Below are 14,403 nucleotides of genomic sequence, written 5' to 3' on the forward strand. Positions count from 1 at the left end.
AGTGCTGGTGATATTCAGCCGGGGCCCACATAAGCTAAGTGGGTGAATTTAGGACAGCTCAAATGCCGCAAGGGGCAGGAGAGAGGGAAGAGATATGTAGGCCCCGACTGAACATCGACTGGGCCTGCATAAGCTCCACCACTGAGCCTGCCCACATGTAGCCCCCAATATTCAGTGCCGGTGACCATCACCGGCTGAATATCGGGAGGGGGGGGGGTCTCTTTTTATGTGATCCGTGAATTCTGAATTGATATAGAATCATGGTAGACCTGAGTATTATGTTGCTACTGGTAAATGTGAAAAAAAATGTTTTTAATAATCTGTAAATATAATGCACTTAAAGGAGCATGGTATCTATGATTGGCTGGTGGGGTGCACATGGATCCACTAGTGCACTGCTATACCTTGCCATGAACATGGTCCCCGGGAAGCACTTCTACTGTATTTGGATGCACTGTGCTACTGCAAGGAGCGAGAGGTACAGTGCCAGAAGGAGTCAGATGCACTGTAGGGAGGAAAAGAGGAAGATTGGATGGATCAAAGGGTGGGGGGAGGAGAGCAGGTGAGGGCAATGAGTACTTAGAGGGGCATAATCGAACACGAACACCCATCTCCATGGGCGTCTATGTCCGCACACGGGTACGTGAAGGGGCGGTTTGAACCGTATTTTCGAAAAAGATGGGCGTCCATCCTTCGTTTCGAAAATACGGTTTTTGTACGGACCAAATGCCATGGATTTGGTCCTTTCTGAGATGTGCGTTTTTGTTTTTTTGCGATAATGGAAACTAAAAACGCCCAGCTCAGAAACGTCCTAATGCAAGCCATTTGGTCGTGGGAGGGACAACTGTACAGCACTACCATAGCTCTTAGGGGTGAAGGGGGCAGGTACATGTGGGTTTTAGAGGCCTCCCATTTACCACCACAAGTGTTACAGGGAGGGGGGGATGGGCCTGGGTCTGCTTGCCTGAAGGGACTTGTTCGTGGAAAAAACAGGGTCCAACAAAAGTGACCCAAATTTGCGCTAAAAACGCCTTTCTTTTTCGATTATCGGCTGAGGACGCCCATCTCTCCTCGGCCGATAACCACGCCCCAGTCCCGCCGTCACCACGCCTCCGACACTCCCCCGTCAACTTTGCCCGTTTCCGCGACAGATTGCAGTTGAAGACGACCAAAATCGGCTTTCGATTATACCGATTTGGGTGCCCACGGGATAAAGACACCCATCTCACGATTTGGGTCAAAATATGGGCGTCTTTCTCTTTCAAAAATAAGGCGGCTAGTGTTACAAAGCGCAGGAGGAGTGACCATGACCCTCTGGTGTATTTCACCAGTTGTCAGCTAGTATCCTCTCTGTTTTTCCTGCCTAAGTGGATTTTTGGTACACAGTTATCCATAAGATAAGGCAGGAATTGGTGTTCCGTTTAATTTAAGTCTATAAAAGCTTGCAGATGACAATCTTTCCCGTAACCTGTACTGCCAACTGCTGATCGTATTCTAATCATCAGACATGATGCAGCCATTCACAGTTTGAACCAAGCAAGCCTAGTAGTCCTGCTTTCCCGGTGCCATTTAGACCAAAAGGAAACCTGTTTTCAGACAAATTAGATTCTAATTACCAGATATCACTGAAACAATGAAACTAAGACTCGAATTGATCACAACTCAACCCTTCCTCCTTATTCCCTGATGTGTTTATCCTACACGAACTCTACATTGTCACTCTGTATCTGCTATATTGGAACTGGCGATCACCATCACGGTTATTATGTAAGCCACATTGAGCCTGCAAATAGGTGGGAAAATGTGGGATACAAATGCAATAAATAAATAAAACTGAAGCAAAATTTCATCCTTAAAGCTGGAAGCCTAATGGGTCTCTTCAATCTACTGTTCTCATAGACTTCAAAAGAAACAGCGTATGAAGCTACGAAATTGGCTATCAAAATTGGTTATCAACACATAGATGGGGCACATCTTTATGGTAATGAGGAAAATATTGGACTAGCTATCCGAGACAAGATTGCAGACGGCACAGTAAAGAGGGAAGACCTATTCTACACTGGAAAGGTAAGATTTGACATTGAAATCTTTATTACTTTTTTTAAAAAGCCATGTGTTTGAGAGACATTTCTCCAAATAATATGTAAACTACTGCGATACTCTCACACTTTGAATTACAAATGAATTGTAATAGGATTTGAAGCCAGTACAAGAAACACGATTCCATTGTAAGAATGAAAACACACAGAGGGGTTCTTTTACTAAAGTGAGCTGAAAAATGGCCTGTGGTAGTGTAGACGCGTGTTCTGGGTGCGCGCAGATCCATTTTTCAGCGCATCTGCAAAAAATGCCTTTTAAAAAAATTTTGCCGAAAATGGACTTGCGGCAAAATAAAAATTGACACGTGTCCATTTTGGGTCTCAGACCTTACCACCAGTCATTGACCTAGAGGTAAAGTTCCATGCAGTAGCTGGGCGGTACCTCCAAACTGGCGCTCGTTGGGCACACGTAGACGCTTACATAGCTTAGTAAAAGGGCCCCAGAATGTTTCCAGCAAGCAGAATATCCAAATTGACTGACCACCTAATCCTTAATGTTGTGACTATGTTTAAAGCAAATATTGTCTTCTCAACAAGAAAATAGAATGCTGCCCCAACACGGCCCAGTGCCAAGAGATGATGTTTTTAATATATCCAACTTTTGTGCAAAAAGGATGTAAACAAGTCATGAGACCTGAGTCTTCATTCTTCCTAAATGCAGTTTGTAATAAGTCACAACTGGCCCATCTCATTGGAGTGTATGTCTTTTTGATGTAATGCATGGGGCCTCCCCATTGTTTGTAACAATTATGACATAGGATTGAAAATTGAATTCTTTTCAGAGATGAATACAATCTCAAAATTCTTTCATCAGTTGAACTTCCTTTTCTCTATTTTTCAGCTTTGGTTGACTTTTTTGAAACCTGAGTATGTTGAGACAGCTTTGAAAAAAACCCTGACAGCTCTTCAGCTGGATTACATCAATCTGTACATCATTCACTTGCCTATCTCCTTAAAGGTACAAACTAGAGAATGTGATGAGATCTCCAATATAAAAATTAGATAAATCAAACTGGGTAGCTTGCTATGTGCAGGAGTGGAAAATATGTAGAAAAATTTAGGGCACTAGTCAAAAATGTTAAGAGTCAGAGAAAGCTGTTTGTTTTTATATTGAGTGTTTTTTTTCTTTGTTTTGTCTATTTTGTATTCTTAAGCCAAGTAACAATCTAATATATGGCAGTGGAAATATGGATAAACAATGGGAACATAAGTCTGTGATATTATAAGGGTCACATTGCCAGCAAGTACCTACCAGTGGTGTAGCTACGTGGGGCCATGGGGGCCTGGGCCCCCATAGATTTGGCTCTGGACCCCCCTGCCGCCGACCCTCTCAATCCCCCCTCCTGCCGCCAACCCTCCCCTGGCGCTGCCATCACCTACCTTTGCTGGCAGGGGACCCCAACCCCTGCCAGCCGAGGTCCTCTTCTTCCTTCGTTCTGTTTCTGAGTCTGACGGACAGACTCAGAAACAGAACGAAGGAAGAAGAGGACCTCGGCTGGCAGGGGTTGTGGTCCCCCGCCAGCAAAGGTAGGCGGCAGCGGAGGAGGGTTGGCGGCGGAAGGGGGGGCGAGAAGGTCGGCGGCGGGGGGGGGGTCAAAGTTGGTGGTGGCGGTGGAGGGGGTCGGTGGTGCCGGGTGGGGGGCTAAAATGTGCCCCGGGCTCTGGATCCCCCTCCCGCCGAAGTCTGGCTACGCCCCTGGTACCTACTATGTTAAGAAGATGGAAGAGACCTTAGACACAGCTTGAAACAGCAAGACACTGCCAAATAACCTAAATGTCAGTCAGAGATCTCTCTTCAAAAGATATTTTAGCATAATCTAAGTGTCAAAAAACCTTTATGCTATAGTGATACACTTACAGACTTCAGTGTGCCTTGCCTTGTTCCAGTGTTCCTGCTAGCCTGTTCCTGCCCTGCCTTGTTCCATTGAGCTCTGGCCTGCTTCTGACCTTACCTGCTTACTGCCTGCTTTGACCTCTGGCCTGTTCCTGACTTTGCCTGCTTGCCACCTACCTAGACCTGGGGTCTGTTCCAGTCTTTGCCTGTCCACGGCTGGTCCTGGCTTTCATCGCTCCCAGCTCGGTGCCTCTGGAGTGTCCACTTGTTTATTATTATTATGAGATTTTATTTTGAACTTTAATTTGTGTACATTATTTATTTATTATGCATATTTTTTATGGAAGTGTTGTGCACATATATTTCCTTGCATCCCTCACATTTTATATGTTTTTGCTATTATATATTGTATTATGTTTTATGGTTATCGTATTATTTTGATTATTGTTTTTAAAACTGTACCCCTGAAGCTGCCCATGTGAGGGCGAAATGTGGACCACGTCATGTGATATTTTAATAAAGATACTTATATTGAGAGTACTTTTTGACCCGCTGTTTATTGCATCTAAATTGGTGCAGATCTGAAGTCTCTCTATTTTCTGTTACTATTCTATAACTTACACATAGAAGTTGCTTTGCAGGAAGTGCAAAGGGGGCCTACGTGTGGGCGGAGCATGGGTAGGCCACAGGTGGGTTTCCCATTTATTGAAATGCCAGAACTGTTCACTCCTACATTTAGGCGCACCAATGACAGTCTATGCTAATATTGTATAACAGAATCTAAGCACACTGATGTATTCATAGAATTAGCAGTCAGCGTGCAGAATCAGTGAGCCGAAATTGTACTGTATGTGATAAGAGCACAATGTGATAAGAGTGTGTGCTTTTAGCAATTGTATAACTGGGAACCACAAGTTAGGTGGTTAGTTGCAGCGTACTGAGCACTAATTCTATAATGGCATCTTGACATTAATATTCCATTAGAGAATGCCAGCCTATCTATGTGCCTACATTTAGGTGCACCTACTTACTCCATATTAATTACTGTAACTCATAAGTACATACGTTTTGCCATTCTCGCACAGACCAAAGGTCCATCAAGCCCAGCATCCTGTTTTCAACAGTGGCCAATTCAGGTCACAAGTACCTGGCAAGATCAGAAAACAGTAAAATACATTTTATGCTGCTTGTCCTAGAAATAAGCAGTGGATTTTCCCAAGGGCTTTTTTTGAGAGGGTACTTGGGGGTACTGAGTACCGGCACCTTTTCCATTGTCTGCTAAAATTGACTGATGGTCCCTAAGTTTTAATGAAAGCGCTCAGGCTCTACACATCAATTTTTCCTTGTCATAGATTCTGTGGCTGGATGCAGGGGGGCCTGGCTATTGTGGGGTGGTCCCTTGGTGATCACCCTGCCACTGAAGGGTGGCCTGACAGTTGAGTACTGGTGCCTTTTTCACTAGAAAAAACGCACTGATTTTCCCCAAGTTCATTTTAATAATGGTCTATAGACTTTTCCTTTAGGAAGCCAGCCAAGCCTTTTTTAAACCACGCTAAGCTAACTGCTTTTACTACATTCTCTGGCAACGAATTCCAGAGTTTAATTACACGAGTGAAGAAATATTTTCTCTGATTCATTTTGAATTTAGTACTTTGTGGCTTCATTGTGTGCCTCTTAGTCCTAGTATTTTTGGAAAGAGTAAACAAACGATAAACCTCTACCCATTCCACTCCACTCATTATTTTATATACCTCTATAAAATCTCCCCTCAGCCGTCTTTTCTCTAAGCTGAAGAGACCTAGCCGCTTTAGCCTTTCCTCATTGGGAAGTCGTCGCCCCATCCCCTTTATCATTTTCATCGCCCTTCTCTGTACCTTTTCTAATCCCACTATATCTTTTATGAGATACGGTGACCAGAATTGAACATAATATTCGAGGTGCGGTCGCACCATGGAATGCAACAAAGGCATTATTACAACCTCATTCTTGTTGTCCATTCCTTTCCTAATAATACCTAACATTCTATTTGCTTTTTTTAGCCACCAACGCACACTGAACAGAGGGTTTGAACGTATCATCAACGATGACACTTAGATCCCTTTCCTGGTTGGTGACTCTTAATGTGGAACCTTGCATTATGTAGCTATAATTTGGGTTCCTTTTCCTCACATGCATCACTTTGCATTTGCTCACGTTAAATGATATCTGCCATTTAGATGCTGGTCTCTCTCTTTACTCAATTAAGTGACTTCAGCAGATCCAATCAACCACTGTCAAACTCATTCACCGCGCACACCATTTCGACCGTGTCACCCCTCTGCTCTGCCTTGAACACTGTCTCTGCCTGCATCCACTTCAAATTACTTATGTTAGCCTTCAAATGTTGTTTCCAGCTTATCTGAACAAACTGCTCATTCCCTATTGCCCTTCACAAAATCCCTGCTCTTCCTCTAACTACCTTCCCTGTGTTCCGTCACCTTCGTTCCTACATCTTTCACTTTCCCAGGACACTGCTTTCAGTTACTTAGGTCCCAAACACTGGAATTCTCTCCCCCCACCCCAACCCTCAGAGCACCTATGAGGGGCATAATCGAACGCGAACACCCATTTGTAAAAACGTCCATCTCCGAGAACGGGTCCGTGAAGGGGCGGGCCGAACTGTATTTTCGAAAAAAATGGATGTCCATCTTTTTTTTCGAAAATACATTGGATTAGGGCGTTTTTTGAGCTGGGCATTTTTGTTTTTTAGCGATAATCGAAACCGAAGCGTCCCAGCTCAAAAACGACCAAATCCAAGGCATTTGGTCGTGGGAGGGGCCAGCATTCGTAGTGCACTGGTCCCCCTGAGATGCCTCTATGCCAGCCTCAAATATCATACCTAGCTCCATGACAGTAGTATGCAGGTCCCCAGAGCAATTTTACTTTAGTTGGTGCTGCGCGGGACCCATGCAGGGAGGAAAAATCGGAAGAAAAAAAAAAACAAGCAAGCAAGTGCAGTCAGGGACGTCCAAATTAAAAGATAGTAAAAGGGGGAATTGAACCAGCAACCTTTTGATTACAAGCTCAGTGCTCTAGCCAGTGCACCACTGATTAGACGTCCTTTGTTTTCCATTAAGTCTCTCCAAGTTTCTGTCAGCCAATCACAGCTCATTTAGCTGACATCTGTGTCAGCTAAACAGCGGTGATTGGCTGACAGAAACTTGGAGGGACTTAATGGAAAGGGAAGGACATCTAAGTACCTGAATAATGTGGTTTACTGGCTAGAGCACTGAGCTTGTAATCAGAAGGTTGCTGGTTTGATTCCCCCTTTTACTATCCTAGTAATTTAGACGTCCCTGACTGCACTTGCTTGTTTTTGTTTTTTTTCTTCCGATTTTTCCTCTCTGCATGGGTCCCGCACAGCACTAACTAAATTAAAATTACTTCCGGGACCTGCATACTGCTGTCATGGAGCTGGGGATGACATTTGAGGCTGGCTTACAAGTTGGGAAAAAAGTGTTTAACATTCATTTTTTTTTTGGTGGGAGGGGGTTAGTGACCACTGGGGGAGTCAGGGGAGGTCATCCCCGGTTCCCTCCGGTGGTCATCTGGTCATTTAGGGCACTTTTTTGGGACCTGTTCGTGAAAAAAAACGGGTCCAACAAAAGTGACCTAAATTCTCTCTGAAAACGCCTTTCTTTTTTCCATTATCGGCCGAGCACGCACATCTCTGCTCAGCCGATAACCACGCCTCAGTTCCGCCTTCACCACGCCTCCGACACGCCCCGTCAACTTTATGCGTTCCCGCGACGGAGTGCAGTTGGAAACGCCCAAAATCGGCTTTCGATTATACCGATTTGGGCACCCACAAGAGAAAGACGTCCATCTCCCGATTTAGGTCGGAATTTGGGCGTTTTTCTCTTTCGAAAATAAGCCTCTATGTCTTTACAGTCATTCAAAGTGTTTCTGAAGTCTCTTCTCTTTTCTGATTCTTTTGGCTCTGTTGCTTCATAATGCTCTACTCGCTCCTTCAGAGCTGGTCTTAGGCAGGGGCGACAGAGGCGGTCGCATAGGGCCTCACGCTCCTAGGGGCTCATCATCTCTGGCACATCTGTCCTCCTGTCTCGGAACACCTCCCTGTTCCACACCTTAATGTGCATCTACATTTCAGTAGAGAGCATCAGACAGCAGCAGTGATTTTCATATCCTGTCAGTTGCCGAGCCCAGAGCCTCCTCGCTGCTGCGTTCCACCCCTTTTTAATGTCACTTCCTGCTTCTGCATGGGCGGGATGCCTCAGTAAGGAGGCTCTGGGATCGGCAGCTGACGGATTATGAAAATCTCTGCCGCTGTCTGCCTCGTTCTACTGAAAGGTGGTGGATTCATATCAAGGTATGGAGTGGGTGGGGTTCCGAGAGCTCTAAGCCTCCTTTTGAACTGATAAATTATGGCTTATGGTGGCAGGCGCAGGAGGGCAATGGGTGCCCGCTGAACTGGTCTGCACAGGGCCCCGCAATTGCTAAGACCGGCCCTGCACTCCTCTGTCATGTGCCCTTCACTCTTTGCCCATTCCTCTAGTCCCCGCTTACCTTTCCTACCTCATTTTTTCCTCCCCCAATGCCCTCACCGTTTACCTGTCCTCTCCTTTGCCTAGAACAGTGCTGGGCAGACTTCTACGGTCTGTGCCCTGAGAAAGGCAAGGACAAATCAAACTCGGGTGTACATATGAAGTATCACATACCATGTAAAATGAGTTTATCTTGTTGGGTAGACTGGATAGACCGTACAGGTCTTTCTTTATCTGCCGTCATTTACTATGTTATATGTTACCCTTCCTTCCACTCTTCTCCCTCATCAGCATTGTCTAGAATTTGTATTGAATGTTGTAAACCCCTTAAGTCACCTGTCCTGGATCAATTTAGCAGTATATCACGTGTAGCAATAAATAAATAAATAGCAGTGCATAAATAAATCCGTCTAAATGCACTGGTTAAACATGTAACTTACAGTATTTTATAAGCCGCACGTGTAGCTATCATGCTCCTCCCCTGTGTACACCCATAGACGGTCGGTAGCCCAACTGTTTGGGGAGGCTAAAGGGGGCGGAGCTTACCTCCATACGCTCCGTGGCAGCTAGGGTTACCATATGGCTCCAGAAAAAGGAGGACGGATTGAGCCAGCCGGGTTTTACTTCCATTGCTTTCAATGGAAGTAATTGCTTTCAATGGAAGTAATTGCCCATTGCTTTCAATGGAAAGCAATGGAAGTAAAACCCGGCTGGCTCAATCCGTCCTCCTTTTTCTGGAGCCATATGGTAACCCTAGTGGCAGCGACGACAATGAAGAAAAAGACTACAGGCTAGCCGCCAGCTTCTCCCTTGTCTCTGCACACAGTGTCCCGCCTTCTGCGGTGATGCATTTCCTGTTTCCGCGAGAGCGGGACACTGTGTGCAGAGAGAAGGGAGAAGCTGGCGGCGAGCCTGTAGTCTTTTTCTTCATTGACGTCGCTGCCACGGAAATAAAAGATGAGAATGTGCGGGGCGGGAGGGTGGGCTGCACCACAAGCGGAAGTCGACGATTGGGCTGGGGAGGCTTAGCCTCCCCAAGCCTCTTATACGGGGCGCCTATGTGTACACCCTTTCTGCCTTTACTCGCTAAGTAAATTGCAGGCCTGCATTATAGAATTGCGCTGATTATGTGGCTGCCTTTTACACACGTAAGTGTTCTCTTGCCTGTGTAAATGACAGTATTCTTTAAATGTGGGCATGCAAACAGTAGATAGTGCTTAATAGACAATTTAACATCTTAATGCAGGGGCGTAGCTACGTGGGGCCACGGGGGCATGGGCCCCCGTAGATTTGGCCCTGGCTCCTCCCCCCCCACCGCCAACCCCTTCGGCTCCTCCCTCCCGCCGCCAACCCTCCCCCGCCGCCATCACGTACCTTTGCTGGCGGGGGTCCCCAAACCCTGCCAGCTGAAGTCCTCTTCTCCGGCGTGGCCGCGTTGCTGATCTGCAAGGGCAGGCTTCTGTTTCTGTGAGTCTGACTGCAGGACGTCAGACTCACAGAAACAGAAGCCTGCCCTTACAGATCAGCAACGCGGCCGCGCCGGAGAAGAGGACTTCGGCTGGCGGGGGTTGGGGACCCCGCCAGCAAAGGTACCCGACAGCGGGGGAGGGTTGGGAAGAGGGGGTCGAAAGGGTTGGCGGTGGGGGGGGGGGTCAAAGGTGGTGGTGGCAGTGGAGGGAGGGTCAAAAATGGTGGCGGGGGTTAAAAATGGCGGGGGGGGGGTCAGTGGTGCCGGGGGGAGCTAAAATATGCCCCCTCACCTCGAGCTCTGGACCCCCCCTCCCGCCGAAGTCTGGCTACACCCCATTCCTAGGGTACCTTGCTCCCTCTTGCGACTGGGTTTTCTGTTACATTGTCTTAAAGTAGGGTGGGTAAACAATTTGGTGGGAGGGGTGGAATCCAGTGATGTGTGAGTTTTCTTTGTAAGAGCGGGAGATTGACCCTGTATGTTGGAGGAGTGGCCTAATGGTTAGTGCAGCGGGCTTTGATCCTGGTAACCTTGATTCAATTCTTACTGTAGCTCCTCTTGACCTTGGGCAAGTCACTTAACCCTCCATTGCCCCAGGTACAAAAATAGATTGTGAGCCCTCTAGGGACAGAGAAAGTACCTGTGTATAATATGTACAGCGCTGCATACATCTATTAGCGCTATAGAAATGATTTGAAGTAGTAGCATACTGATCCTGCAAATCTTGTTCCCCGAGGTGTTTGTTTCCAAGGGAATATAATAGTTTAGTTTCACAGTTCATGGATCCATCCAAACTGAAGCTGCTAATCAGTGTGTAGGCTTTCTTATTTGTTTTGTTGTAAATTGACATCCAAGCATATATAAGAAGAACATTGAACTCTCACAGTTCTTGTTACGTGAAGGAAGAACATAGTTGTGAAAAGGAGTCTGGAGAGAGAGAGAGTGAGAGTGAATTTTTTTCTTTTAAAAATCAAAGCTTGCAACTTAAGCATAAGAAGCAGACAGAGTACTCTATGGGACTTGCCTCTTTCAGGCCGATATGCAGCTGGCGGCAGTCAGCATTTTTTAAAAACATTAACCATCACTGGCTAAATTAGCCCTGGATAGTCAGTGCCAGACCGGCTAACTCACAGGGCCCTGGCCACAAGAGCTTATGCAAGTCCCAGCTGATATTAAGCTGGGACCTGCATAAAAAAACTTTTACCCAGATCTGGATCATGATTCTCTCCATCCCAGTCCCCCTTCCCACCCCCTGAGGCTGCTACTAGGGGTCACAGCAGCCATTTTGTTGCAGCCTCCGACATGGGCAGGAGTGAGTGGGCATCGCTCCTGCCCATTTTCCACTGGTCCACCAGGGATTCTTCAAGGTAAGCCAGTGGGGATCAGCGGGGATGGGGGTCCAAGGCCTACCTTCCTGTATCTTCATGGACTGGGTGTGAAGGGGATCAGGCTGGGGGGGGGGATTTTTTTACTTTATGGAGGGTGGGAGGGGGATTAGGGTGGGGGCAGCCAGAGCCGCCACCTGGAAGATATCAGCACTCCACCTCATTTAGGGGCCCTTTTACAAAGGTGCGTAAGGGTCTACGCATGGTCAGCGCACGCCAAATCGGCATTACCGCCCAGCTACCACATGTCCCGGTTTAGGGTAGAGGTAAGGATATCATATTTGCGGTTAGGAGAGAGCATAATAAATTTATTAGCAGCAGCTACAGCATTTGGGGGAGGGGGGCACTGTCTCTTTTCTACACCCCCTAACTACATACAATCCTCCTCCAAACAACCCCAAGTTATGCCTACAGTTTTAGGGTGCTAGCAGTGTACATATAGATCCATAGGCAATGGAATGGGATCACGGAGGACTGACCATTGGTACAATAGAATAGGGCCCAAGAGCCTACAGCAGTAGGAGACCCATATTCCCTAGCCTTTTATTTAGTTTAATCACTTTTGATAGGTGATTAGGAGCCCATGACCCAATTGCCCAGGGGCCCAGACTAGTCCACCTTTGAATGAGATCCTGGCGTAACCAACCTTTTGCCCCAAAAAGCATCAGGAACTAGGAAGTTTGGGGTCAGTGACAGAGGTTGCTTTGTTTGGGCCCACCTACTATGAAGGTGTTCCACTGCCCCTATATAGAATGCATTGCCTTTTTTTTTTTTCTTCCTCTTGCATATTGATTTATTATTGGTTTACCTTTTATTACTGGTTATTTATTTTAACATGCACTTTCTAGTTTACTGATGTGACCTAAACCGATATTACATTACATTACAACCCAATACTTGAAACGTGACAGCCAGGTTTTCAGGATATCCACGATGACTGCATGAAATACAATAAACATAAATGATTAGAACTGAATAGTGCTGTATTCATTTTTAAATTTTTTTTTTTTTTTTGGAAGTTTGGAGAAAATTTAACACCAGTGGATGAAAATAAAAGATTCATCTATGACAAGGCAGATCTTTGTGCTGTTTGGAAGGTAAGTTACACTGCTAATTGAAAGATCTTTGGGCATCAGCTCTTTTAAAGTTGCAATCTAACTAAGTAAATGTTTCAGGTCCACGTATTTATTTATTTATTTATTTATTTATTTATTTATTTATTTTAGTGCATTTCTACCTCACATTTACCCACATGAGCAGGCGCAATGTGGCTTACAATAAATCAAGTGGATACAAAACAAGACAATGATGGCCCAGAATCAGAAAGTGACAGGAGGGGAAGGAACAGGGGATAACATAGGGTAAATGGCAGGGGTGAAGTGACAGCGAGAGGGAGAGGTTAAACGTTGGAGTTGTCAGTGGAGTAAGCCTTTTCGAATCAGTGGCGTAGCAAAGGGTGGGCCTGGGTGGGCCCAGGCCCACCCACTTTGGCTCAGGCCCACCCAGTAGCAGCACACCTATGAAGTGTCTGGCAGGGATCCCCAAGCCCCACCAGCCGAAAATTCCCAACAACTGTCCTTCCTGCATACCAGCCTTCCCTCTAATGTATTCCCGCCTATGCGGAAACAGGAAGTTGCATCAGAGGGAAGGCTGTGGGGGCCAACATGAACAGTGTGTATTAGTTGCTGCTCGCTGCCAGTGAAAATCTGCTATTTAAAAGGTGTGGGGGAGGGGGATGTTTGAGAGACCATATGCATGCAGGCGAGAGAGGGAGAGACCAAATCACTTGTGGGACAGGGCAGAGTTCTGCCCACCCATCTTGGGCCCAGGCCCACCCAAAATTGTGTGTCTGGCTACGCCCCTGTTTCAAATAAGAACGTCTAAGGATTTCTTGAACAGTCGGTGGTCGGCGAGCTCCTTAAGTTGTTTCGGTAGGACATTCCAATACTTCGGACTGATGTAAGGGAAGGATGATGACTTATTGGAATTAACTAGTAACTAAGAATATTTCAATTGGCCAAGCTGTCACCGAGCATACATTTGGTTAGTGGAGGAGTAACCTAACGCTTAGGGCAGGAAGCTAAGAGCCAAGGAATTCTATGTCTAATCCCACTGCTGCTCCATTGCCTCAGACTGTAAATCCTCTGTAGCCAGAAAAAACACCTGCTGTACCCGAATACAACTTGCCTTGAGCTACATCTAAAAAAAGGGTGTGAGCTAAATCGCCCCAAAAGTTCCTATAATCACAGCAGACGTGTAAGAATCATAGGGGTCAATATTGAGCCTGTAGCCGTGAGTATTTCTTTAAATACTGAACAGTCTCTGAGAGGTATGAAAGGATATCGGGGTATATTCTGGGCCTTAAAAGCTGACAACAAACCAAGAAGTAGGGATGGACCAAGGGATCTTCACAGCCAGGGATCAATAAAAACACCTTTTATTCAGCACCAGTGGCGTAGCCAAGGGTGGGCCCAGGCCCACCCACTTTGGGCTCAGGCCCACCCAGTAGCAGCACACCTATGATGTGACTGGCAGGGATCCCCAAGCCCCACCAGCCGAAAACTCCCAACAACTGTCCCTCCTGCATACCTTGTAAATAGCAGATCTTCGCCTGCGGTGAGCAGCGACTGATACATGCTGTGGGGCTAACATGAGCAGTGTGTATTAGTTGCTGCTCGCTGCTGGTGAAAATCTGCTATTTAAAAGGTATGCGGGGGGGGGGGGGAATGTTTGAGAGACCATATGGTATGCAGGCGACAGAGAGAGAGACCAAATCACTTGTGGGACAAGGCGAGTTCTTCTGCCCACCCATCTTGGGCCTAGGCCCACCCAAAATTGGGTATCTGGCTATGCCCCTGTTCAGCACCACACTGGTGCTGAATAAAAGGTGTTTTTATTGCTCCCTGGCTGTGAAGATTTCTTGGTCCACACCTACATCTGGGTTTGCTGTTTGGATTACACATAAGGTTGTTTTTTTACCTCTACCTTTGAGATTGGTTTGGTGTTACTTAAAAGCCGACAATGCCTAAAAGTATCTAAAAGGAGAAGATCGGGGTTGCTCAAGATCCCTAAA

General features: G+C 46.3%; 1 protein-coding gene across 1 annotated transcript in view; it reads left to right on the plus strand.

Moving 5' to 3' along the window:
* LOC115477383 (prostaglandin F synthase 1-like) overlaps positions 1 to 14,403 on the plus strand; it is an 87,510-nt gene that overhangs the window by 16,651 nt on the left and 56,456 nt on the right. Inside the window, exons 3-5 of the mRNA XM_030214224.1 lie at positions 1,900 to 2,067; positions 2,941 to 3,057; positions 12,350 to 12,427. Of these exons, the coding sequence (XP_030070084.1) occupies positions 1,900 to 2,067; positions 2,941 to 3,057; positions 12,350 to 12,427 (363 nt within the window). The remainder of the gene's footprint in view (positions 1 to 1,899; positions 2,068 to 2,940; positions 3,058 to 12,349; positions 12,428 to 14,403) is intronic.

This window comes from Microcaecilia unicolor, chromosome 9 (assembly GCF_901765095.1).
Source record: "Microcaecilia unicolor chromosome 9, aMicUni1.1, whole genome shotgun sequence".
NCBI classification, from domain to species: domain Eukaryota; kingdom Metazoa; phylum Chordata; class Amphibia; order Gymnophiona; family Siphonopidae; genus Microcaecilia; species Microcaecilia unicolor.